The sequence below is a fragment of the Anomaloglossus baeobatrachus genome, chromosome 10 (genome assembly GCF_048569485.1).
Source record: "Anomaloglossus baeobatrachus isolate aAnoBae1 chromosome 10, aAnoBae1.hap1, whole genome shotgun sequence".
Classification (NCBI taxonomy): domain Eukaryota; kingdom Metazoa; phylum Chordata; class Amphibia; order Anura; family Aromobatidae; genus Anomaloglossus; species Anomaloglossus baeobatrachus.
Genome location: NC_134362.1, coordinates 140442342 through 140467192, shown reverse-complemented (window position 1 = coordinate 140467192; position 24851 = coordinate 140442342). Strand labels below are relative to the sequence as shown.

Sequence of the window (24851 nt, the reverse complement as noted above, 5' to 3'; positions counted from 1 at the left end):
CATTTTAATTACAATCTTTTTCTTGTTGTATATTCAATAAAAATCATGTACTTTTTGCACTTTACTCTTGTTCTCCTGTTTATTAATTTATTTATGTTCCTTATATGGCCCACGTTGTAAATTTAGTAGTTCAGCAATTTCTGAAGAAATACCCTGGGATACCAGACCTACTTACCAAGGTACGACGTATTAGCGCAAATTTCCTCAAGTCATCTCCCTCTTTTGCTGGCCTGGCAGTGCTGCAGTAACGCTTACACTTGCTTCATCACAGACTGGTATGTGACCTCCCAACGAGATGGAATTCAACCTATCATACTGTATGTTGGCCACGATCCATGAGCAGCATAGGGCAGTATCCCAATTCCAGCTGGAACATGCCCATCAGACGCAGCTGCCAGACATAAGTACTGCCGAGTGGGTGTGGATTGCAGACATTTATTAGGTCTTGGAGAATTTTGATTACTGTACCAACATTGTGAGCAGTGAGGATGCTGTTATCAGCATTACCATTCCACTTATTTGTTTATTGAAACACTCTCTGGATGGTCTGACTGACCAAAGTGTTCATGCACCCGAGTTGTCTGTGGATCCAGACTTCAGAATGGTTGCTAGTGATCCACACAACCTCGGCCAACAAGATCAGGCCACCTTTGCTCAGCATCATGAGGAGGAGGATGAGGGGGATGATGAAGAACAAGAATGCTTTGAAGTTGGTAACCAAGGGATTGGAACTCAAGCTTCAGGGCTGTCCAGCATGGAAGGCCTGAGGAGGAGCAGAAGGAGGAGGAGAGAGAGACTGAGGAGGAGAGGAGGTTTAGGGAGACAGAATGTATTCTTAGCAGTGACACACAAAGGTTTCCAGTTCGGAGTCTGGGACACATGGCACAGTTTGTCACACTGCCTTTCTCATGACTAGTCCACATTTTGGCAGACAATAAATACTTGTTATGTACCTTCCTTGACACACACTACAAAGACAAATTTGCTTTGCTAATTGTGGAGGCAAATAAGGATTGTACTACGGAAACATTCAAGAGGGCTGTAGTGGAGCAGTTGATGAAACGATTACCCTCAGATCATGCTGGCGTCAGAGGTAGCGTGTCATCTCACGCAACAGGATTACAAGAGAGGGCTACGCATAGTAGGAGCAACACAGGCGGGGGACTAATGTGCCAAAACTGGTCCATTTTCCACAAACCGTCAACTGCGAATCAGATAACGGTTAGGGGAACGATGACAAGGAGGGAACAGTTAAATAAAATGATGATGTACTATGGACTATGTAAGTGACCATATCAGTGTGCTTTCAGAGTCTACTGTTCCCTTTTAACTATTGGGTTTCCAAGCTCAACACTTTGCTAGACATCGCGTAATACGCTTTGGAAGTGCTAGCTTGCCCTGCTGCGAGTTTGTTGTGTGAGCGTGTTTTCAGCTCAGCAGGGTCAATAATGACAGTCGCACACGACTATCCACGGAAACTGCAGACAGTTTGACGATGATCAAAATGAACCATAGATGGATTGCCCCAGAGTATCTCAGGCTGCCTGTTAACAATACCCAATAATAAGTGTAGCCCTAAAATTTGGATTTCTTAAGTTTACATAAGTTCCATTGTTTCTCGTTCAAAACTATTTTGTCTTCTATCATCTAATGATACCGCATGACTAATCTAACTTGTTATGCTGCTGCGATGTAATTGTTTGGCTCAATCACCCAGGGCAATATTTTTCAAGCCTTTGTACATTATGCACTGGCACAAGCACTGCCGAGGCTACACTGTCTAGAACAATTGGTCAGGCAGTCTCTATTTGTGTTCTTTATTAATGCTGTGCTCCACGGTGTGTTACACATGGCCCCCTGCAAAACCAGCATTTTTTTTTTTAGCTCCTTGGCATGTTATGCCCTGTTGCTTATCCTACCAATTTTTTTTAGCTCTTGGGAGCTGTCAGGAGTACCATATGATGCTTTGCTACCATTTTTTAATAAAAAGCTGTTGGGAGTACCTACTGATGCAGTGCTCCATAGTGTCTGAATCATTATCCCCAGGGGAAACTGAATTTTTTTTAAATCCTCGTTGTTAGCTAGTGAAATAAAGTTCCAGAGTGAAACAACTGCCACTTCCCCTGGGCTGCCTGCTTTCCAAACTGTTGTGCAAGTAGGTGGCGCTGATGCCTCCTTCTCCCAACCTGATGTTGGCCAAACTCAATCATCAACAACCACATCCGCTTCGGTGTCCCAGCGTTCCGTTCAGTTGTCCATACTACAGACCTTCAAAAAGAAGTGAAAATACCCTGTTACGCACCCAAGGGCAGAAACTATAACTGCACACATTGCACGATTTATAGCCCTTGAGATTTTTTCCGTATCGGTTTGTGGGAACAGAGGCTTTCTGCGACCTTTTGGCGGTGTGAGAAAATTAATGTATTCAACCCCTTGGCATGTTATGCCCTGTTGCTTATCCTACATTTTTTTTTAAAAAGAATGTGTTGGGAGCTGTTGAGAGTACCTTGTAATGCTTAGCTGCATGGTGTCTGAACCACTACACCCTAGGGAAACAAAATGTATTAAACTCCTTGGCATGTTATGCCCTGTTGCTTATCCTACCAATTATTTTAAAAAAAAGTTGTTGGGAGTACCTACTGATCCAGTGCTTCATGGTGTCTGAACCATTATCCCCTGGGGAAACAGAATGTATTAATCTCCTTGGCATGTTATACCCTGTTGCTTATCCTACCATTATTTTTTAAAATAACCTGTTGGGAGCTGTTGGGAGTAACTTCTGATGCTGTGCTACATGGTCTTTGAACCATTCCCCCGTGGGGAAACTGAATTTTTTTAAATCCGTGGAATAAAGCCTGAGTTCCAGAGTGAATCAACTGCCACTTCCACGGTGCTGCATGCTTCACAAACTGCAGTCTAGGCAGTAGGCAATGATGCCTCCTGCTCCCAACCTGCTTTTGGTCAGATGCAATCGTGATCAATGACATGAGCTTCGATGTCCCAGCGTGACGTTCGTTTGTCCATAAAACATACATTTCTGAATCATTTGAATAGAATTTGAATAGAGGGCCGGTGGTGTTGGAGCCGGTGGTGTTGGTGGAGGAGGAGGAGGAGGGCAAGGCCAACACCCAAATGGCCACATTGGCAATAGCACTGTAAAGTGTTATGGAGTACGTATTCCAACTTTCACACTAATGATATAGGGGACGCAGAAAACTACAAAGGACTGCCATCCCACCCCAATGTATGTTACAGGGCCCACCTGAGAGCCCTAAGAAGTCTGAGATTTGAGGACAGCTAGTGGCCCTTAGAGGGCCACTGGAGTCGGTGATGCTGGTGGAGGAGTAGGAGGGCAAGGTCAACATCCCAACGGGCACATTGTAGCTGACCTTTTAAAGTGCTGTCAAATATGTCCCCAAAAAGGAAGTGTGAGACAGACACCAATATAATATATGTTACAGCCCTTTCTAATCGAAAAAGAAGGAAAAATATAAAAAACGAAACGTGTGAACATATGCTAAAGGTTTTTTTTTGGTGGTCGGGGCTTGATGTGACGTTTTATTACAGTTATTAGGCACTAGAAACTGTTTCTTAGCAATTTCCCCTCTTTACTTTGGTTTGAGAGCTCTTCTGGCGACTACGTAAATGCCGCGTGCTGCTCTGAGCATGTTATTTAAAGACACCAGAAATGCAGTGAGACACCTTCTACAGGCTGTGCCCATACTGTTTCAGCCTTTTCCTATCCAATTCAGCCTTTTCCTCAGTCACCACAGGTCACCGAAATGTCCGTCGTAAAATTATTCTGGTTTCTCATTGACTTACATTGGGGGTCGAATATTTGCGAATACTCGAATAGCGGTGAGGTATTCGTCGGATATCCATCGAAGCGAATAATAGGGTATTCGATCATCCCTATTAATAAAGTTTATGTCGTGATGCCACTTGCAGGTTGCGGTTATGGTGATAGAACCGCCGCTGCACAGTCTTCCCGCTGGGGCTGATGTGAGGGTAGCCTGGATGTTGGGCCCTCCGCAAGTAGTGCCAGGGCCCCAGGGGGTTAGGTGATGAGGATAAGGCGTGGAAAGAATGGTAGGCCACACGAAGAGCTGCTGTGTAACTGGTTCTCTTTACTCATAGTAGATGGTAACTGGTACCCGGAGGATGGCTGGTGTTCACCTCTGGTTCCCTTAGTCCCAGTGCCGGTTGATAACCTGGTGGCTTCTGTCCCCTGCACTTTTCTCAAGTTAATGAGTCCCCGTGGCTTGGAGCATCTTGGGGTACCCTCCTGTTTGTCTCTCAGTCTCTGGTCCGTACGGTGGGCAGTGTGAACCCTGTAGGGACGGTGTTCGGTTTCGATCCCTGGCTCTCCCGTTACTGCTGGTGCCCCGGACTTCTAGGGTCAGTGAGGTCCTAGATGGTCCCCTCACTCTGCAGATATTTATCAGGTGTGCCTGGAGTGTTTGCCTGACCTAGGGCTCTGTGCCCCATCGGTGCTATGGTTCCGGGAGTACTTCGCCGTACCCCACCGGCAACCACACGCCTGGGCCCTCAGGTCACTGTCACACTCCCGAATCAGTGCAGTTACGTCCGTCTCCTCTCACTTTCACTTACTAACTCTCACTAACTGTCTGTCTGTCCACCCCCACCTGATCATTGTCTAGTGGACTGGATCAGCTCCACCCCTGGGAGGCAATCCATTGGGTCCAATTCTAGAATGTCTCCAATCTGTGGGGTTGAGGAAAAATTGGGATTATAATGTGTTTTGCTGTTACCGGCACTGGTCTTCCATGTCCCTGAGGGTAGGCCCTGCATTTTTGGCAGGAGGCAGTACCTTGTAGTGCCCTGATGGGTTCAGGGGCGCTACATATACATCTAACCAATCTGTTAGTGTTGGCGGCTGTGGGGAAGGTCCAAATTATGCTCCAGGACCCATGGGACTCTAGTTAAGCCTCTGCCTGCGGACCTATTTCCTGGGTCATCTAGTTCTCACAGAGCACATGACCAATTATCCTGCAGCAATACATACAGTTAGACAAGAAGTAAGAACAATGTCCAGCGCTGGAGAGTAATCAGATTCAGATTCAGCCAGGTAAATTTCCAAGTTTTAATAGACATTTGGTGTCTCAATATAAAATATAGGTAAGGATGCTTGACCTCGGAGAGATCAACATCCAACACCGCGGAGACACCATCACGTGTTTCTCAACACAGTGACACTAGAACAAGGCCCCCTGGGAAAATATGCAAAACAAGAATGCCGCGGAGACACCATCACATGTTTCTCAAAGCTGGCAGGAAACTAGCCAGGTCTTTTACCGGGCAGGAACAACCACGGGAAGGGCAGTCTCCAGTCAAGGAAACCGCCTATACCAAAACATGGTATCCATCCACAGACAGCAGTTTTGGTGTATTGGCCCCTCATCAGTGTGGAGTAGGAAACTGGCTAGGAACTCCACACTGATGAGGGGCAAATAGCCCGAAACAGCTGTCTGTGGATGGATACCATGTTTTGGTATAGGCGGTTTCCTTGACTGGAGACTGCCCTTCCCATGGTTGTTCCTTCCTGGTGAAAGACCTGGCTAGTATCCTGCCAGCGTTGAGTAACATGTGATGGTGTCTCCACGGCATTCTTGTTTTTCAATATAAAATATGACAGGTCATAATGTGACTCCAAAAGAAAAATTATGACATAGCAACGCGTTTCTGCTACATGAAGTAGCCTTTGTCAAGCTTGACAAAGGCTACTTCATGTAGCAGAAACGCGTTGCTATGTCATAATTTTTCCTGTGGAGTGACTTTTATGACCTGTCATATTTTATATTGAGACTAGAGATGAGCGAACCGGTCGCGGTTCGGCTCGAGGTCGGTTCGCCGAACGGAGGTCCTGTTCGAGTTCGGTTCGTCGAACTTTCGACGAACCGAACTCAAACCGCATAGAAAACAATGGCAGGCATTCACAAACACATAAAAACACCTAGAAAACACCCTCAAAGGTGTCCAAAAGGTGACAAACAACTCACAACACAACACAAACACATGGGAAAGTGACAAGAACAAATTCTCATGCGAAAACAAAAGAGCGTAACGAGGAAAAAGAGGATGAGACACAGATATAGGCATGGCACGCCCTTCTAAAATCATGTAAAACACCGCAAGGTGACTCCAAGCGGAGTCTCCCTTTTTTCCAAAAATTGGGCCCCACACACACCCACCCATTCAGTGGCAGCACTTGTGCCCTAGTTGTACACTTTACAGCTAGATTTGCATCAAGCAAATTCAAAAATACGCCATACTTAACCGTCCCCAGGATGACTCCGGGGTAGGTAGCAAAGTCTTTCCTGATTCCAGCTCTGTTCATCTTGGATCATTTTTAAAAACACAGCAAGCAAGGGTTACTCCAAGCGAAGTCTCCCTTTTTCCAAAAATTGTGCCCCAGACACACCCACCCATTCAGTGGCAGCACTTGTGCCCTAGTTGTACACTTCACAGCTAGATTTGCATCAAGCACATTCAAAAATACGCAATACTTAACCGTCCCCAGGATGACTCCGGGGTAGGTAGCAAAGTCTTTCCTGATCCGAGCTCTGTCATCTTGGATCATTTTTAAAAACAATGTAAGTAAGGGTTACTCCAAGTGGAGTCTCCCTTTTTTCCAAAAATTGTGCCCCACACACACCCACCCATTCAGTGGCAGCACTTGTGCCCTAGTTGTACACTTCACAGCTAGATTTGCATCAAGCACATTCAAAAATACGCCATACTTAACTGTCCCCAGGATGACACCGGGGTAGGTAGCAAAGTCTTTCCTGATCCCAGCTCTGTTAATCTTGGATCATTTTTAAAAACAATGTAAGTAAGGGTTACTCCAAGCGGAGTCTCCCTTTTTTCAAAAAATTGGGCCACACAGACACCCTATCAGTGGCAGCACTTGTTCCCCAGTTGTACACTTCACAGCTAGATTTGCATCAAGCATATTCAAAAATACGCCATTCTTAACCGCCCCCAGGATGACACCGGGGTAGGTAGCAAAGTCTTTGCTGAACCATGAGTTGTTCATCTTGGCTCCTTTTAAAAAAACACAGCAAGCAAGGGTTACTCCAAGCGGAGTCTCCCTTTTTTCCAAAAATTGGGCCCCACACACACCCACCCCTTCAGTGGCAGCAGTTGTGCCCCAGTTGTACACTTCACAGGTAGATTTGTATCAAGCACATTCAAAAATACGCCATCCTTAACCATCCCCAGGATGACACCGGGGTAGGAAGCTAAGTCTTTCCTGATCCCAGCTCTGTTCATCTTGGATCATTTTTAAAAACAATGTAAGCAAGGGTTACTACAAGCGGAGTCTCCCTTTTTTCAAAAAATTGGGCCACACAGACACCCCATCAGTGGCAGCACTTGTGCCCTAGTTGCAAACAGGATGTTTTTATTTGCATCAAGCACATTCCAAATCCACAAGCATTTACTCTCCCCAGGATGACACAGGGGTAGTAAATTCCTTGTGGATCCATGACTTGTTCATTTTGATGAACGTTAGTCTGTCCACATTGTCACTGGACAGACGCGTGCGCTTATCTGTCAGCACACACCCAGCAGCACTGAAGACACGTTCAGAGACAACGCTGGCAGCTGGACATGATAAAATCTCCAAGGCGTAAGTGGAGAGCTCTGGCCATTTTTCAAGATTTGAAGCCCAAAATGAGCAAGGCTCCATTTGCAAAGTCATGGCATCGATGTTCATTTGCAGATACTCCTGTATCATCCTCTCCAGCCGTTGACTATGTGTTAGACTTGTTGTCTCTGTTGGCCTTGCAAAGGAGGGTCTAAAAAAATTATGAAAAGATTCCATAAAATTGCTGTTACCAGCACCAGATACAGTCCTACTGGTACGGGTAGACTGTTGAAGATGACGAGACCGTCCCATGTTTGTGAAGTTACAACTGGGAGATTCACTCCCTGCACCTGCACGGTTGTTTGGTGGAAAAGCCGAGCTAAGATCGAGTAACAGCTTCTGCTGATACTCCTGCATACGTGCGTCCCTTTCTATGGCTGGAATTATGTCACAAAATTTGGACTTGTACCGGGGATCTAATAGTGTGGAAAGCCAGTAGTCATCATCACTTCTAATTTTGACAATACGAGGGTCATGTTGAAGGTAGTGCAGCAAGAAAGCACTCATGTGTCTTGCGCAGCCATGCGGACCAAGTCCACGCTGTGTTTGTGGCATAGAGGTGCTAACCGTTCTTTCTTCCTCTGACATCTCCCCCCAACCTCTTTCAACTGAAATTTGACCAAGGTCTCCCTCATCCGCTGAGTCTTCCATGTCCATGGACAGTTCGACCTCCATTTCTTCATGTTCTCCTGCACCTTCCTCAACATTTCGCCTGCTACCATGCGCCCTTGTTGATCCCTGTCCCCCATGGTCCCATGCCTGCCGCGTTGGTGATGATGAACGTCTGGACCTTGGAGATGTTGTTATGTCTTGCGCATATGAATCCTCCTGTAGTTCCTCCCCTTCCTGTTGTCCCACCCCCTGACTCTGAATAGTGTTTAGCGTGTGCTCCAGCATGTAAATGACTGGAATTGTCATGCTGATAATGGCATTGTCAGCGCTAAACATATTCGTCACCATGTCGAAACTGTGCAGAAGGGTGCATAGGTCCTTAATCTGAGACCACTCCATCAGGGTGATCTTCCCCACCTCTGCATCTCGTTGGCCCAGGCTATACGTCATGACGTATTGCACCAGTGTTACATCTCGTGGCTCTCCTGAGGCAAGGACTGAGGCAGTCTCCCATTCCTTGCCTGCCACGAGCATTCCTGCTCAGCAGCGCCGAAGGTCTGCCAGACTGCGCAGTGTGCAGGAGATACCTTCTCAGAGAGGCAGCAGAAGGGTGACACCTAGTGGTTCTCCTGTTACAAGGAGTGAAGCGGTCTCCCATTCCTGGCCTGCCGCAGACTCTCCTGCTCAGCGGCCCTGAAGGTCTGCGAGGCTGCGCAATGTGCAGAGGTTTACTGCTCAGGGAAGCAGTGAGATTCCCGTTATCTCTCCACATTGTGAGACCGAGGATCCCGCCTCTATTTCCCAGAGGCAGGAGGGTGAGCATGTGCAATGCATGGTGGGTCCTGATTCGCTCACTGACGTCACACGGCTTGATGACAAGGCTGGTGACGTGGTGAATCCTGACTGGCCAGGCTGGGACGTCGTGGACCCTGATTGGGTCAAGTCCGTCATCTCCGCCTCGCGCCCGCCCTCGGGTGGAGCTGCACCTCCTTAAAAGCTCCCCCTGCCATCATGGCGGCGCGCGACCGTCCTTCTATGTTTGGATGTCTGGCAGCGTGCTGCCACGCCACTGCTCAGGCATTACTGTTTCTTGTGGGCTTGGCCCTTGCTGCTCCGGCAGTACCTCGTTTGCAGGATATGTTCCTGCCTTGCTGCTCCGGCAGTACCCCCGTCAACAGGCCGTGTTCCTGTCCCAGGTGAGCTCCTCAAGTCTCCATTGGACTCACCTGGTTATTGAAAGCACACGTGCGTGGGCACCTCTGTGCTACCCTCGTGCCATATTCTCGTGACTTCCACTGGCACACGTGCGTGGCCACCTCTGTGCTTCCCCGTGCAACAGGTACACCGAGCCGTGAGATCTGTGCCATACAACCCTCACGGGTTAGGGCAGATCGGTGTACATAGATCGTCTGTGACATTCCAGACGATCGCTAGCAGCAACCCGCTCACTCTTCACCCACCATAGCGGCGGTCCCTTACACCGCACAGTAGACCTTGACCGGCGGAAGCAGTCCATTTCCCATCTTGGCACGCTTCCCCGGGTCCCCCTCGTAACATTACGGTCGCGCCAAAGGTCTGGCTGTGGCTGAAGAGCAGCAGCAGTTGCTGCGTTATGTGCAGCAGTTGGAGTCACGATTGGCAGCAGTGGAGCAGTCTTCCTCCGATAAGACTACTCTGACGACAGTCGCCACCCAGGCGGCTACCCAGGCTGCACTATTGGGCAGAAGGTCTCCTCGCCTTGCGCTTCCAGAGCGCTTTAGCGGCAACAGCTCTGAGTGCCGTGGTTTTATAAACCAGGTTACCACCTACTTAGAGCTGTCCGCGACTCTTTACGCTACCGAGAAGGCGAAGGTAGCCTTCGTCCATTCCCTGCTCACAGGGAGAGCGCTGAAGTGGTCCACGCCGTTGTGGGAGCGCGGAGATCGTGTGGTGAATAACTTAGCAGCTTATCTTGGGGCCATGAGAATGGTGTTCCTCGGGCCTCAAGTCACCCACGATTCCGCGCTGCGCCTCCTACGACTTCGGCAAGGGTCTGCTTCAGTCGGGGACTTTGCTATACACTTTAGGACACTGGCCGCAGAGCTGGACTGGCCGGATAAGGTCCTTGTCCCTGTGTTTTGGGAGGGCCTGGCAGGGTTTGTCAAAGACGCACTGGCCACACGTGAGGTGCCTGCCACTTTAGAGTCCTTGATTCAGGTTGCCTCTCGCATAGACATCCGCCAGGCGGAGCGAAGGCTCGAGGTCTCTTCAGCACCCACGTCTTCTCGGCCTAAAAAGCGTCTGACTCCCGTCTTCCATCAGACAGGTCCCCCAGCCAGTCCTGTAGGCGACTCCGTGGAGTCAATGGAGGTGTCCAAGGTGGTCTCCTCTGCCCCAGGTTCTCGGTCTTGTGTCATCTGCTTTTCCTGTGGGCAGAGGGGACACATAGCTACCCTATGTCCCAAACCGTCGGGAAAAGACAGCGTCTAGTTTCTATCAGAGGGGGGACTCTAGACGCTACTTCTCCCTCTAGGTTGACTATCAGCGCCCAGTTGCAGTTCGGCACTACTCTCTTCTCTGCCCTGGCTTGCTTGGACTCAGGCGCTGAAGGCAATTTCATCTCGACCTCCCTGGCAACCCGATACTCAGTTCCCCTGGTTCTGTTGCCCAAGCCACTCAAGGTCCGGGTAGTCGACGGGTCCTTACTACTCGATCCTATCACCCAGATCACCATCCCTCTCAGGATGGATGTACCACCGGGACACCATGAGCAGGTGTCCTTCCTGGTGCTTCCAGGGGGGACGGATGAGATCCTACTGGGCCTTCCCTGGTTGAGACAGCATGCTCCTATACTCAACTGGGCAACAGGGGAGATCTCATCCTGGGCAGGATCCTGTAGAGAGCACCTCGTGACTACCGAACCACCCGCTACCATTAGGTCGGTTGGGTCCTCAGGGAATACTGAGGGGCCGGGTTTACCGACACCTTATGAGGCCTACAGGGATGTCTTTTCCAAAAGGGCCGCAGATACTCTTCCTCCCCACCGGCCATATGATTGCCGAATAGACCTGAAGCCAGGCTCCGAGCCCCCTAGGGGCAGAGTGTATCCACTCTCTGCTCCAGAGACGGAGGCTATGTCCAAATATATTCAGGACAGCCTGGCGAAGGGGTTCATTCGCAAGTCTATTTCACCGGCTGGTGCAGGGTTCTTTTTTGTGCAGAAGAAGGAAGGGGATCTGCGCCCCTGTATCGATTACAGGGGATTAAATGCAATCACAATCAAGAACAAATACCCTTTGCCCCTCATTACTGAGCTATTTGATCGATTCCGCGGGGCAAAGGTCTTCACAAAGCTGGATCTACGCGGGGCGTATAATCTAGTGCGAGTCCGAAAGGGCGATGAGTGGAAGACCGCCTTTAACACCAGGGACTGTCACTACGAGTATCTAGTAATGCCCTTCAGACTCTGCAATGCCCCCGCCGTATTTCAAGACTTTGTGAATGACATTTTCCGGGATTTGTATCTTTCCGTGGTTGCATACCTGGATGACATTCTTATCTTCTCCCCCGATCTTACCACCCATCGGAGGAATGTCATCCGAGTACTTAAGAGGTTCCGCACCCATTCGTTATATGCTAAGCTGGAAAAGTGCGTTTTTGAACAGGAATCCTTGCCGTTCCTGGGGTACATAGTGTCCAGTCAGGGGTTAGCAATGGATCCGGGGAAGTTGGAGACAGTGATGAACTGGCCTGAGCCCCGCTCTCTGAAGGCGATCCAGCGATTCTTGGGGTTTATCAATTATTATCGCCAGTTCATTCCCAACTTCTCGACGGTGGCAGCACCCATCATTGCCCTTACCCGCAAGGGCGCTAATCCCAAAGCATGGACACGGGAAACGGTAGAGGCATTTCACACTCTCAAAACTCACTTCTCCAGAGCTCCCATCCTTCATCGTCCAGACATCTCCAAACCCTTCCTACTGGAGGTAGACGCCTCTTCGGTCGGTGCAGGTGCAGTCCTGTACCAGAAAAACGAACGAGGAAGGAAACATCCGTGTTTCTTTTTCTCCAAGACCTTTTCTCCGGCCGAGAGGAACTACTCCATAGGGGATAGGGAGTTACTGGCGATGAAACTAGCATTCCAGGAATGGCGGCATCTCCTGGAGGGTGCGAAGCATCCATTTGAGGTTTTTTCTGACCACTAAAATCTCACATACCTCCAGACAGCACAATGCCTGAACCCAAGGCAGGCCCGTTGGTCTTTATTCTTCTCCCGGTTCCGCTTTATTATCCGCCACCTGGCCAGTGAGAAGAACGTACGGGCCGATGCCTTGTCACGTTGTATGGTTGTGTTGGAGGAGGACGAGGAGGAGCCTCGTCTTATACTACCCCCGGACAGCTTGAGGATGGTCACTCCCACTTCTTTGGACCATGTGCCACCTGGCAAAACCCTCGTTCCCCCTGAACTACGGAACGAGGTGCTATCGTGGGCCCATGCCTCCAAGGTCGGGGGCCACTTCGGGGTCAAAAGGACCAGAGACCTGGTGACCAGGCATTATTGGTGGCCGAGACTACCCCAGGACATACAGGAATATGTGGGAGCCTGTATGTCGTGTGCTCGGAATAAGCCGTCCCGGCAGAGACCGGCAGGTCTTCTTCACCCACTGCCAGTGCCGGATCGTCCCTGGGAAGTGGTGGGGATGGACTTCCTGGGAGATCTGCCCAAGTCAGCAGGGCACAGGGTCGTATGGGTCATCACGGACCACTTCTCTAAAATGGTCCACTTGGTGCCTCTCCCACGACTCCCGACGTCACGTGCTCTCGCCACCTTGTTCATTCGGCATGTATTTAGGTTGCATGGCATGCCTGACAAGGTGGTGAGCGACCGGGGTCCCCAGTTCGCGTCTCGCTTCTGGAGAGAGCTCTGTCAGCTCCTGCAGGTAGAGCTGAACATCTCCTCCGCATACCATCCCGAGACCAATGGACTAGTGGAGAGGACTAATCAGATCTTGGTAACTTACCTCCGCCATTTTATATCCGCGCACCACGACAACTGGGCTAACCTCCTTCCTTGGGCCGAATTTGCCATTAACAATTCGGTCCATGAATCCTCTGGCCAGACTCCGTTCCTACTCAATAACGGACAACATCCCAGAATCCCGGTTCCGATGCCCATTACGTCACCCGATACTAGAGTGGAGGATTGGGCGACCAAGGCCCGGGAGATCTGGGATGACACCCAAGAGGCTCTTAAAAGGGCTAAAGACCGGATGGTGACAACGGCTGATGTTCGCCGCCGCCCTGCACCATCCTTCGCCCCTGGTGACCTAGTATGGCTGTCCTCTAAGAATGTTAACCTACGGGTACAGGCAGCCAAATTCGCCCCTAGGTATCTGGGTCCGTTTAAAGTACTACAGCAGGTAAACCCAGTGGCATATCGACTCCAGCTCCCTCCACGCTGGGCTATAGCCAACACCTTTCACGTGTCCCTCCTGAAACCCGTACGACTTAATAAATTCTCGGGGTCCCTGCCGGCTCAAACAGACTCCCCGTCCGACGACCCTGAGGTGGCAAAACTTGTGGAGACAAAAGTCATACAGGGCAAGAGGTACTACCTCGTGAAGTGGGCCGGCCGTGGTCCGGCCGTGGTCCGGAGCATAGATCCTGGGAGTTGGAGGATCATATCTGCGCCCCGGGTTTGATAGCGGCCTTCGAGCACGGACAGGGGGGGGGGGGGCCTAGACGGGGGGGTAATGTTACATCTCGTGGCTCTCCTGAGGAAAGGACTGAGGCAGTCTCCCATTCCTTGCCTGCCACGAGCATTCCTGCTCAGCAGCGCCGAAGGTCTGCCAGACTGCGCAGTGTGCAGGAGATACCTTCTCAGAGAGGCAGCAGAAGGGTGACACCTAGTGGTTCTCCTGTTACAAGGAGTGAAGCGGTCTCCCATTCCTGGCCTGCCGCAGACTCTCCTGCTCAGCGGCCCCGAAGGTCTGCGAGGCTGCGCAATGTGCAGAGGTTTACTGCTCAGGGAAGCAGTGAGATTCCCGTTATCTCTCCACATTGTGAGACCGAGGATCCCGCCTCTATTTCCCAGAGGCAGGAGGGTGAGCATGTGCAATGCATGGTGGGTCCTGATTCGCTCACTGACGTCACATGGCTTGATGACAAGGCTGGTGACGTGGTGAATCCTGACTGGCCAGGCTGGGACGTCGTGGACCCTGATTGGGTCAAGTCCGTCATCTCCGCCTCGCGCCCGCCCTCGGGTGGAGCTGCACCTCCTTAAAAGCTCCCCCTGCCATCATGGCGGCGCGCGACTGTCCTTCTATGTTTGGATGTCTGGCAGCGTGCTGCCACGCCACTGCTCAGGCATTACTGTTTCTTGTGGGCTTGGCCCTTGCTGCTCCAGCAGTACCTCGTTTGCAGGCCGTGTTCCTGCCTTGCTGCTCTGGCAGTACCCCCGTCAACAGGCCGTGTTTCTGTCCCAGGTGAGCTCCTCAAATCTCCATTGGACTCACCTGGTTATTGAAAGCACACGTGCGTAGGCACCTCTGTGCTACCCTCGTGCCATATTATCGTGACTTCCACTGGCACACGTGCGTGGGCACCTCTGTGCTTCCCCGTGCAACAGGTACACCGAGCCGTGAGATCTGTGCCATACAATCCTCACGGGTTAGGGCAGATCGGTGTACATAGATCGTCTGTGACATTCCAGACGATCGCTAGCAGCAACCCGCTCACTCTTCACCCACCATAGCGGCGGTCCCTTACACCGCACAGTGGACCTTGACCGGCGGAAGCAGTCCATTTCCCATCTTGGCACGCTTCCCCGGGTCCCCCTCGTAACACACCAGGGCTCGGCGGTGCTGCCACAGTCGCTGTAACATGTGGAGAGTCGAATTCCAGCGTGTCGCCAAATCGCATTTCAGGCGATGAACCGGCAGGCCGAAAGACTTCTGGAGCGATGCAAGTCGCTCAGCTGCGGCGCTTGAACGGCGGAAGTGAGCAGACAGTTTTCGTGCCCTGGTCAGAAGGCCATCTAGGCCGGGATAGTGTGTTACAAATTGCTGGACAACAAGGTTCAACACGTGAGCCATACAAGTTACGTGTGTCACCTTGCCCAGGCGAAGGGCCGCACCCAGGTTTGCAGCATTGTCGCACACGGCCTTACCAGGCTGCAGGTTGCGTGGAGACAACCATTTATTAAACTCGGACCGCAGAGCTGACCACAACTCCTCAGCTTTGTGACTCTTATTCCCAAGACATGTCAAGCTAAAGACCGCCTGATGACGTTGCGCTCTGCTGCCAGCATAGTAATGAGGAGTGCGTGATTCCTTCTGCGCAGTGAGAACGCTGGTGGCCTGACCAGGCAGGTTTGGGGCGGAGGGGGAGGACACAGATGAGCTGGAGGAGGCAGAAGCAGTGGCGGAACTTGGACAGACAGAGGATTGACACACAAGTCGTGGGGACGGCAAGACTTGTGCAGCAGACCCTTCACCATCTATCACCATAGTTACCCAGTGCCCAGTCAGCGACATGTAACGTCCCTGTCCATGCTTACTGGTCCAAATATCGGTGGTAAAATGCACCCGTTCACACACAGAGTTTCTCAAGGAAGCGGTGATGTTGTGTGCGACATGCTGGTGTAGCGCGGGCACACCTTTCTTAGAGAAGTAGTGGCAACTGGGCATCTGGTACTGGGGCACAGCGACAGACATAAGGTCTCTAAAATCCTGTGTGTCCACCAGGCAGAAAGGCAGCATTTCGGTAGCCAAGAGCTTACAGAAGGATAAAGTCAACCTCTTAGCTTTGTCATGGGTCGCAGGAAATGGCCTTTTATTTGTCCACATCTGAGGGACAGAGATCTGGCTGCTATGTGTAGACAGTGTTGAGTAGGGTGTCCCTGGAAAAATGAAGGTTTGTGAGGAAAGTGCAGTCGGAGACATGATGTTGCCTTCATCCAACGTTGGTGCTATCGATGTCTGAGAGAGCTGTACACACACACTTGTTTCCCCTTCCAAACCAACTGACGACCTACCAAGCAAACTGCCTGTTGCGGTTACAGTGGTGGAAGTTGTGCGTGGAAAACCAGGTGTGACAGCTGTACCCACAGTACTAGAAGATGAAGAGCGCGCGGATGAACTGCAAGGGGCAGGCCGTGGATGGTTCGCTCCGCTACGCCGCATTGCAGCACGGTGAGCTTCCTACTGGGACCTATGATATTTATTCATGTGACGATTCATGGAAGAAGTTGTCAAACTGCTGAGGTTTTGACCTCTACTAACAGAATCACGACACATTTTACACATCACATAATTTGGGTGATCTTTTTCTATGTCAAAAAAGGACCAGGCTAGGCAAGGCTTAGAGGGCATGCGACCTGCTGAGCCCTCCCGACTAGTGCTCAGAGGCAGAGTGGTGGCTGATGATGCAGTTGTAGACGTGCTACCAGTGCTCCAACTCTGTCCAGGAAGGCGCAAGGTAACTTCGTCGTCGGTTGCATCCTCCTCCACCGCCTCTGTTGACCTCCTCGAGTGCCTGACTGTGGGTTGACAGTAGGTGGGATCTAGAACTTCCTCATCAATTGTTGTGTTTGCACTTCCCTCACCCTCAGACCGAGCCTCTTCTTGCCCTGACCAAATATTTAAGTTGTCATCCCAATCTGGTATCTGCGTCTCATCGTCATCAGTATGTTCCTCATTGTCTATAACCACAGGTGTTACAGTTTGTGACAAAGGGTCAACATTATTCTCAGAAACTTGGTCCTCACGGCCTGAATCAGAGTCACAAAGGTTCTGGGCATCACTACAGACCATTTCCTGGTCTGTACTCACTGTAGCTTGGGAGCAGACCTCTGATTCCCAGGCTATAGTGTGACTGAACAGCTCTGCAGACTCAGCCATCTCAGTTCCACCATACTGTGCAGGGCTGATGGAGACTTCAGAGCTGGGAGAAAGCAAGTTTGATTGGGATGACAACTCAGAGGACTGGTGTTTTTTGGATGCGGTAGTTGAGGTGGCTGAGAGGGCACTTGTTGGACCACTTGAGATCCATTCAAGCATTTTCCTTTATTGGCCATCATCTACCTTTGTTCCTGTTGTTCGTGTCCGTAAAAAAGGGAGCACATCGGATTGTCCACGGTAAGTAGTAGACATCTTACTTTTGCTGGTAGATGGTCTATCTTCAGCAGATGTTAATAGAGCTTTGCCACCTTCCCCACGGACAAACCCTTTTTTTCCTTTTCCAACACGCCTCTTGCCCTTTCCACCAGCATCTGTCATTTTGCCACTCATGTTGATTGCGACAAGATTGTGCACTTAAAATGTGGTAGTAAAAATTGAGAGGTGGTGTAGATTGCAGCGCTGGTCTAGCTTTATTAACAGCAGAATAATAAAGAATAATTATCCCTGACAATGCAACTACGGCCCTTAAACTGGCAGCATAAATTGCTAGTATAATGGCTTAGTAACAATGAGTTGGAGTGTGCAATGCAGGCAGACGTGCTGCAAATATCTTTGCACTACTGGGGCAATATAGCAGTCCAACAGCCACGTTTAGGATGCCACTAAGTTCACTCAGTGTTTGCTAGTATAATGGCTTAGTAACAATGAGTTGGAGTGTGCAATGCAGGCAGACGTGCTGCAAATATCTTTGCACTACTGGGGCAATACAGCAGTCCAACAGCCACGTTTAGGATGCCACTAAGTTCACTCAGTGTTTGCTAGTATAATGGCTTAGTAACAATGAGTTGGAGTGTGCAATGTAGGCAGACGTGCTGCAAATATCTTTGCACTACTGGGGCAATACAGCAGTCCAACAGCCACGTTTAGGATGCCACTAAGTTCACTCAGGGTTTGCTAGTATAATGGCTTAGTAACAATGAGTTGGAGTGTGCAATGCAGGCAGAGGTGCTGCAAATATCTTTGCACTAGTGGGACAATACAGAAGTCCAATAGCCACGTTTAGGATGCCACTAAGTTCACTCAGTGTTTGCTAGTATAATGGCTTAGTAACAATGAGTTGGAGTGTGCAATGCAGGCAGACGTGCTGCAAATATCTTTGCACTAGTGGGACTATACAGAAGTCCAATAGCCACGTTTATGATGCCACTAAGTTCTCTCAGTGTTTGCTAGTATAATGGCTTAGTAACAATGAATTGGAGTGTGCAATGCAGGCAGACGTGCTGCAAATATCTTTGCACTACTGGGGCAATACAGCAGTCCAACAGCCACGTTTAGGATGCCACTAAGTTCACTCAGTGTTTGCTAGTATAATGGCTTAGTAACAATGAGTTGGAGTGTGCAATGCAGGCAGACGTGCTGCAAATATCTTTGCACTACTGGGGCAATATAGCAGTCCAACAGCCACGTTTAGGATGCCACTAAGTTCACTCAGTGTTTGCTAGTATAATGGCTTAGTAACAATGAGTTTTAGTGTGCAATGCAGGCAGACGTGCTGCAAATATCTTTGCACTACTGGGGCAATACAGCAGTACAACAGCCACGTTTAGTATGCCACTAAGTTCACTCAGTGTTTGCTAGTATAATGGCTTAGTAACAATGAGTTTTAGTGTGCAATGCAGGCAGACGTACTGCAAATATCTTTGCACTACTGGGGCAATACAGCAGTCCAACAGCCACGTTTAGGATGCCACTAAGTTCACTCAGTGTTTGCTAGTATAATGGCTTAGTAACAATGAGTTGGAGTGTGCAATGCAGGCAGACGTGCTGCAAATATCTTTGCACTACTGGGGCAATACAGCAGTCCAACAGCCACGTTTAGGATGCCACTAAGTTCACTCAGTGTTTGCTAGTATAATGGCTTAGTAACAATGAGTTTTAGTGTGCAATGCAGGCAGACGTGCTGCAAATATCTTTGCACTACTGGGGCAATATAGCAGTCCAACAGCCACGTTTAGGATGCCACTAAGTACACTCAGTGTTTGCTAGTATAATGGCTTAGTAACAATGAGTTTAAGTGTGCAATGCAGGCAGACGTGCTGCAAATATCTTTGCACTACTGGGGCAATACAGCAGTCCAACAGCCAAGTTTAGGATGCCACTAAGTTCACTCAGTGTTTGCTAGTATAATGGCTTAGTAACAATGAGTTTTAGTGTGCAATGCAGGCAGACGTGCTGCAAATATCTTTGCACTAGTGGGACAATACAGAAGTCCAACAGCCACGTTTAGTATGCCACTAGGTTCACTCAGTGTTTGCTAGTATAATGGCTTAGTAACAATGAGTTGGAGTGTGCAAAGGGCAGGGGGGTACAGTGGCAGGGTTGTGGGTCTCTGGGTAGAGGAAAGGAAGCCTGCCTTTCTATCCCTCCTAATGGGGAAATGCAGCGAGGAAATCCCTGACCTTAGCTACACAGACGCTGTCATCTTGTGTAGCTGTTAAACTCTGTTTTAAACTCTGTCACCTATGGCTCTGACCCTGCCGGTATGAGCCCTTAAAAGGACTGATAGAAAGTGCTATCCCTAAGCTGTCCAGCGCTGTGTATGGAGCATATACAGCAGTATCGGTGATAGGAGCTGCGCCAGTGATGTCTGACACCAAGGACTCAGAAGGCAGATAATGGCGTGCTGGAGGAAAATGTCCGGTTTTATAATGCAGGGACATGTGACATGGACATCCTATCACACATGCCATTGCTTCTCTGGCTAAAAGTCCACTTAGCTGTGTGTGTGTCTGAGATTGGGTGACATGCTGGCCCGCCCCACTACACGCGCGCGCTTAGGGAAGGAAGACAAGTTAAAAAAAATGGTGATCGCCATTATACATACAGCAGTGATCTGAATGTGCTGTTCCCGCACACTATACACTGAAATTTCATAATAGTGTGAGTCACAGAGTGACTTACACTATTACAGCGGAAAGCCAGCTAGGAATTAGCTGTTTTTTTTTGCTGCTAGAACCATTCTCGAACGTATCTAGAACTATCGAGCTTTAGCAAAAAAGCTCGAGTTCTTGTTCGATCTAGAACAGCCCCCAAAATCACTCGAGCCGCGAACTGGAGAACCTCGAACCACGAACCACGCTCAACTCTAATTGAGACACCAAATGTCTATTAAAACTTCTTGTCTAATTGCCTCAGGCACGGCACCTGCTAGTCCATGCAGCAGGAGGGGTATTCTTTCCAGTATACAGAACATAGAAGGTGAGCTGAAATCTATTATTTTGTACCATGCATACATACAGTGGGACACTAAACAACATTTTAAAATGCAAATTTGATTGTTACTATTAGAGATGTGTGAATTGATCTGATACAAATTGACTCTGTATTAAATTTTTTAATATTTATTGAACCCGACGGTTTTGAATAATTTGCAATTTGATTATTGTGAATTACTGAAAAATTCCCGCTCCCATTTTACACAATAGGAAAGACTGCATCAGCCAGAAACGGCTCACATGACGTTAGTCTAAGGCTACTTTCACACATCAGTTTTTTGCCATCAGGTACAATCCGGAAAAAAAAGGATAAAACGGATCCGGTATCGCATCCGGTTTATCCCCATAGACTTGCATTGTAACCGGATTGTACCTGATGGCTTTGCGGTGCATCCGTTTTTTTCCGGATGCGGCAAAATAATTAAATCCGGCGGCCGGATACAATGTATCATGTAACGTTTTTTTGGCCCTTAAAAAAACCGCATTCTGCCGGATCCGGCGCAATGCGGCATTGTATACAATGGGTGTCTATGCATGCCGGATCCGGCGCAATGCGGTTTAAACCGGATGCGGTGACCGCATCCGGTTTGGTAAACAGAGCATGCGCAAATTTTTTTTTTTCATCATGACAAAACTTATAAAAGGATCCAGCACATTCTACACACCTCCTGCCGTTGGTTCCTGACTTCAACTTCTGCTGTCCTCCAGTCCAGTGCTCCAGGGAAGAGGTAATGTCCACAGTACTGTCCACAGATCACTGATGTGAGCTGCGTACATGTACTTAGACATTGTTTTTGCTTTTTTTACAGGTGCAGTGTTGCGGGCAAAGTTTGTTCAAGCCATTTGCAGTGCCAGTTTGTTTCGGTGGCAGTCTTGAATTGTTGTGGCGGAGAGTGTCCCTGAGGTAATGTCCACAGTACTGTCCACAGATCACTGATGTGAGCTGCGTACATGTACTTAGACATTGTTTTTGCTTTTTTTACAGGTGCAGTGTTGCGGGCAAAGTTTGTTCAAGCCATTTGCAGTGCCAGTTTGTTTCGGTGGCAGTCTTGAATTGTTGTGGCGGAGAGTGTCCCTGAGGTAATGTCCACAGTACTGTCCACAGATCACTGATGTGAGCTGCGTACATGTACTTAGACATTGTTTTTGCTTTTTTTACAGGTGCAGTGTTGCGGGCAAAGTTTGTTCAAGCCATTTGCAGTGCCAGTTTGTTTCGGTGGCAGTCTTGAATTGTTGTGGCGGAGAGTGTCCCTGAGGTAATGTCCACAGTACTGTCCACAGATCACTGATGTGAGCTGCGTACATGTACTTAGACATTGTTTTTGCTTTTTTTACAGGTGCAGTGTTGCGGGCAAAGTTTGTTCAAGCCATTTGCAGTGCCAGTTTGTTTCGGTGGCAGTCTTGAATTGTTGTGGCGGAGAGTGTCCCTGAGGTAATGTCCACAGTACTGTCCACAGATCACTGATGTGAGCTGCGTACATGTACTTAGACATTGTTTTTGGTTTTTTTACAGGTGCAGTGTTGCGGGCAAAGTTTGTTCAAGCCATTTGCAGTGCCAGTTTGTTTCGGTGGCAGTCTTGAATTGTTGTGGCGGAGAGTGTCCCTGAGGTAATGTCCACAGTACTGTCCACAGATCACTGATGTGAGCTGCGTACATGTACTTAGACATTGTTTTTGCTTTTTTTACAGGTGCAGTGTTGCGGGCAAAGTTTGTTCAAGCCATTTGCAGTGCCAGTTTGTTTCGGTGGCAGTCTTGAATTGTTGTGGCGGAGAGTGTCCCTGAGGTAATGTCCACAGTACTGTCCACAGATCACTGATGTGAGCTGCGTACATGTACTTAGACATTGTTTTTGCTTTTTTTACAGGTGCAGTGTTGCGGGCAAAGTTTGTTCAAGCCATTTGCAGTGCGAGGCCTGTTATAGAAAAAGATATGTCGTCTTCTGGTAGCCCGCCCTCCGGTTCACAAACTGAGGTATATATTTTTTTGGGGTTTTTTTTAAAAAAAAAAAAAAAAAATTTTTTAAATAAACGACATTTACATAGGTGGCCGAAACATCACAGGAGATGCTGCCAGAAGATGACGGAAGGGGTGGAGAAATACAAGGAGCGGGCGGTCAGAGTGTAAGTTTCATACAGGAATTGTTTACCACAGCACACCAAACACATAAGTAAATAATGGGTTTTTTTTTCCTTCACTAAAGGCTTCAACTTCTAGGGCTCACGATAGAGCTCCCCCAAGACCGTCCCAGGGTCGTCGTCGAGGTGGCGGTGGTCTTAGTGTAAGTTTTTTTTTTTATTTTTTTTTTTTTTTTCATATCTGTGTGAATTTAGGTATAATTTTTTTTTTTTTTTAATTTCTTTTTTGTTTCTTTGAACAGGCATCACAGCGTGCTCCCGATTCTGACGGTGAGGAGGCCGGATTTATCAACATCGACCTCCTCATCGATGAAGTTAGAGAGAGGGAGCCGCTGTGGAACATGGCTGACCGCCGCCACGCTGATTCGATCGTAACCCGTCGACTCTGGGACGAGGTATGCCACGCAGCGGTAGAAGGTTGGGGGGAGCTCAATTCTCGTGGCCAGAAGAAACAGCGTAAGTATTCACAGTTCAGTAGGTTATGCTGCAGGATGTAATGTGTTGTATACTAACCACTTTGTGCTTTCCACTTTCAGGTGACAAACTTCAGAAGCGGTGGCGGTCTATCAGGGATCGCTTCAAAAAGGAGTTGAATCAAGAGATGCAGGCCCCGAGTGGATCCGGAGGACGCAGATCGAAGTACCGTTACTTTAGAGCGTTGTCGTTCCTCCGGACAACTATGGTGTGCAGAAGGTAAATATTCCACACAATATGTACAAAGTATAATATTTTATGTCTGTTTTTTTTTGCCTTTTTTTTTTTATTCAGTGGCACTGTATAGCAATTAAATTAATTATTGTTTTGTTTTTCCTCTTTTTACCAGCACCGTCTGCAGCACTCAGGAGCCTGCATCGAACCCGACAGGAGCGATCCCTGAACAGTCCGCCACTGGGGAACACAGGCACAGACCCCACCCATCTGAACCTTCCCTTCCATCGACATCTGTCCCATCCACCTGCGCTGGAGCTTCACGTGAGACTTCATTACCTGAAGCTGCTGGTGATGAGATAGCTTTTCCCCTACCCCACCCCTCTGACACTGCTGCCCTCAGTAGAACACCTTTGGGTTCTGGGCGTCAGCGTCATAGGGGTCAGGAAAAGAGCTATGCGCCCGAGTTCTTGCATCTAAATGCAGCCTTCCAGAACGCCATTCAATTATTAGCCGAACAAAATCGTTCATCTTTTAGCTTCATAAATGCCAATATGGAAAAAAATACACACGAATTGTGCACGCGTCTGGACAGGCTGCATTTAGATGCAAGTAAATCACCCAATCATTGTTTTTTTCAAGCTGTACTAGAGCGCATGGAAAAGCTATCTCCTGACCAGCAGATGCATGTAATGCAAGCCACACGGCAGGCTCTGGCGCAGGTTTCCTCCCAACCACCTCCACCCACCCCTCCTCCAGCACCTGCCCCCCCTCCAGCCATTGTCCCTACTCCCCCTGCTGCCCAGTACCAGCCTGCTGCCCAGTACCAGCCTGCTGCCCAGTACCAGCCTGCAGCCCAGTACCAGCTCCCAACCACATCTGCCCCTACACTTCCTTCCCACTACCACATCTCGCCTTCCACACCCATCATGACCCCAACTCAAGCCACTAATTCACCCGCCACCTCTTCTGTCTCCCAATCCCTCCACTCCACCCCTCAATCCTTACCAAATCCCATCCCATCTCCTGGTTTCCCTCTTGGTTTCTCAACCACACCTTCACCTTCTGTTACTTCCCCACCACCACCACCAACACCACTTTCCACCCTCAATACTCCAACTGTGCGTGTGTTCCCACCTGTCAGCCCCTCCAGTACTATCTCCACCCCAAGCCCAAGATATACCAATTTATAATTTATTTATGTAATAAAAATAAAAGTTTTTTGTTGAAAAGTATTTATTTGTTCTTGTTTTTTTGGGGGGTAATATTATTTTGCAAGTTAAGTTAATAATAAAGGTAATACAAAAACATAACATGTTGTAATTTGACGGTGTAAAAATTACAAATTTTTAAAGCGAGTGAAAGATTAAAATTAACAAGGTTAACAAGATATTTTTTAATTTATTTTTAACTATGTTTATTTGTTATAAAACTAAACAAAAATCTTATACCATTTGATCTTGCCAATCTACTCTACCTTCTGGGGACACAAAATAGTCAGCATATTTGTCACGGATTGTTGAACAGGCAACACTACTCCTAAATCCAGGACTGGTGTAGTCAGTCAAAGAGGTGGATTCCAAACTCTGGTCATCCAAGGACAAAGGTTCCTTTGTTAAAACAAAATTGTGT

At 48.8% G+C, this 24851-nt stretch overlaps 1 protein-coding gene across 1 annotated transcript; it reads left to right on the top strand.

Annotated features, from left to right (window-relative positions):
• The first annotated feature begins 1233 nt into the window (after positions 1 to 1233).
• LOC142254377 (uncharacterized) lies at positions 1234 to 24412 on the top strand. Its single transcript, XM_075325422.1, has 7 exons — positions 1234 to 1282; positions 22301 to 22407; positions 22479 to 22556; positions 22637 to 22714; positions 22814 to 23027; positions 23108 to 23264; positions 23395 to 24412. Exons 1-7 carry the CDS (start codon positions 1234 to 1236, stop codon positions 24410 to 24412), a joined length of 1701 nt encoding a protein of 566 aa, XP_075181537.1.
• Positions 24413 to 24851: the final 439 nt, after the last annotated feature.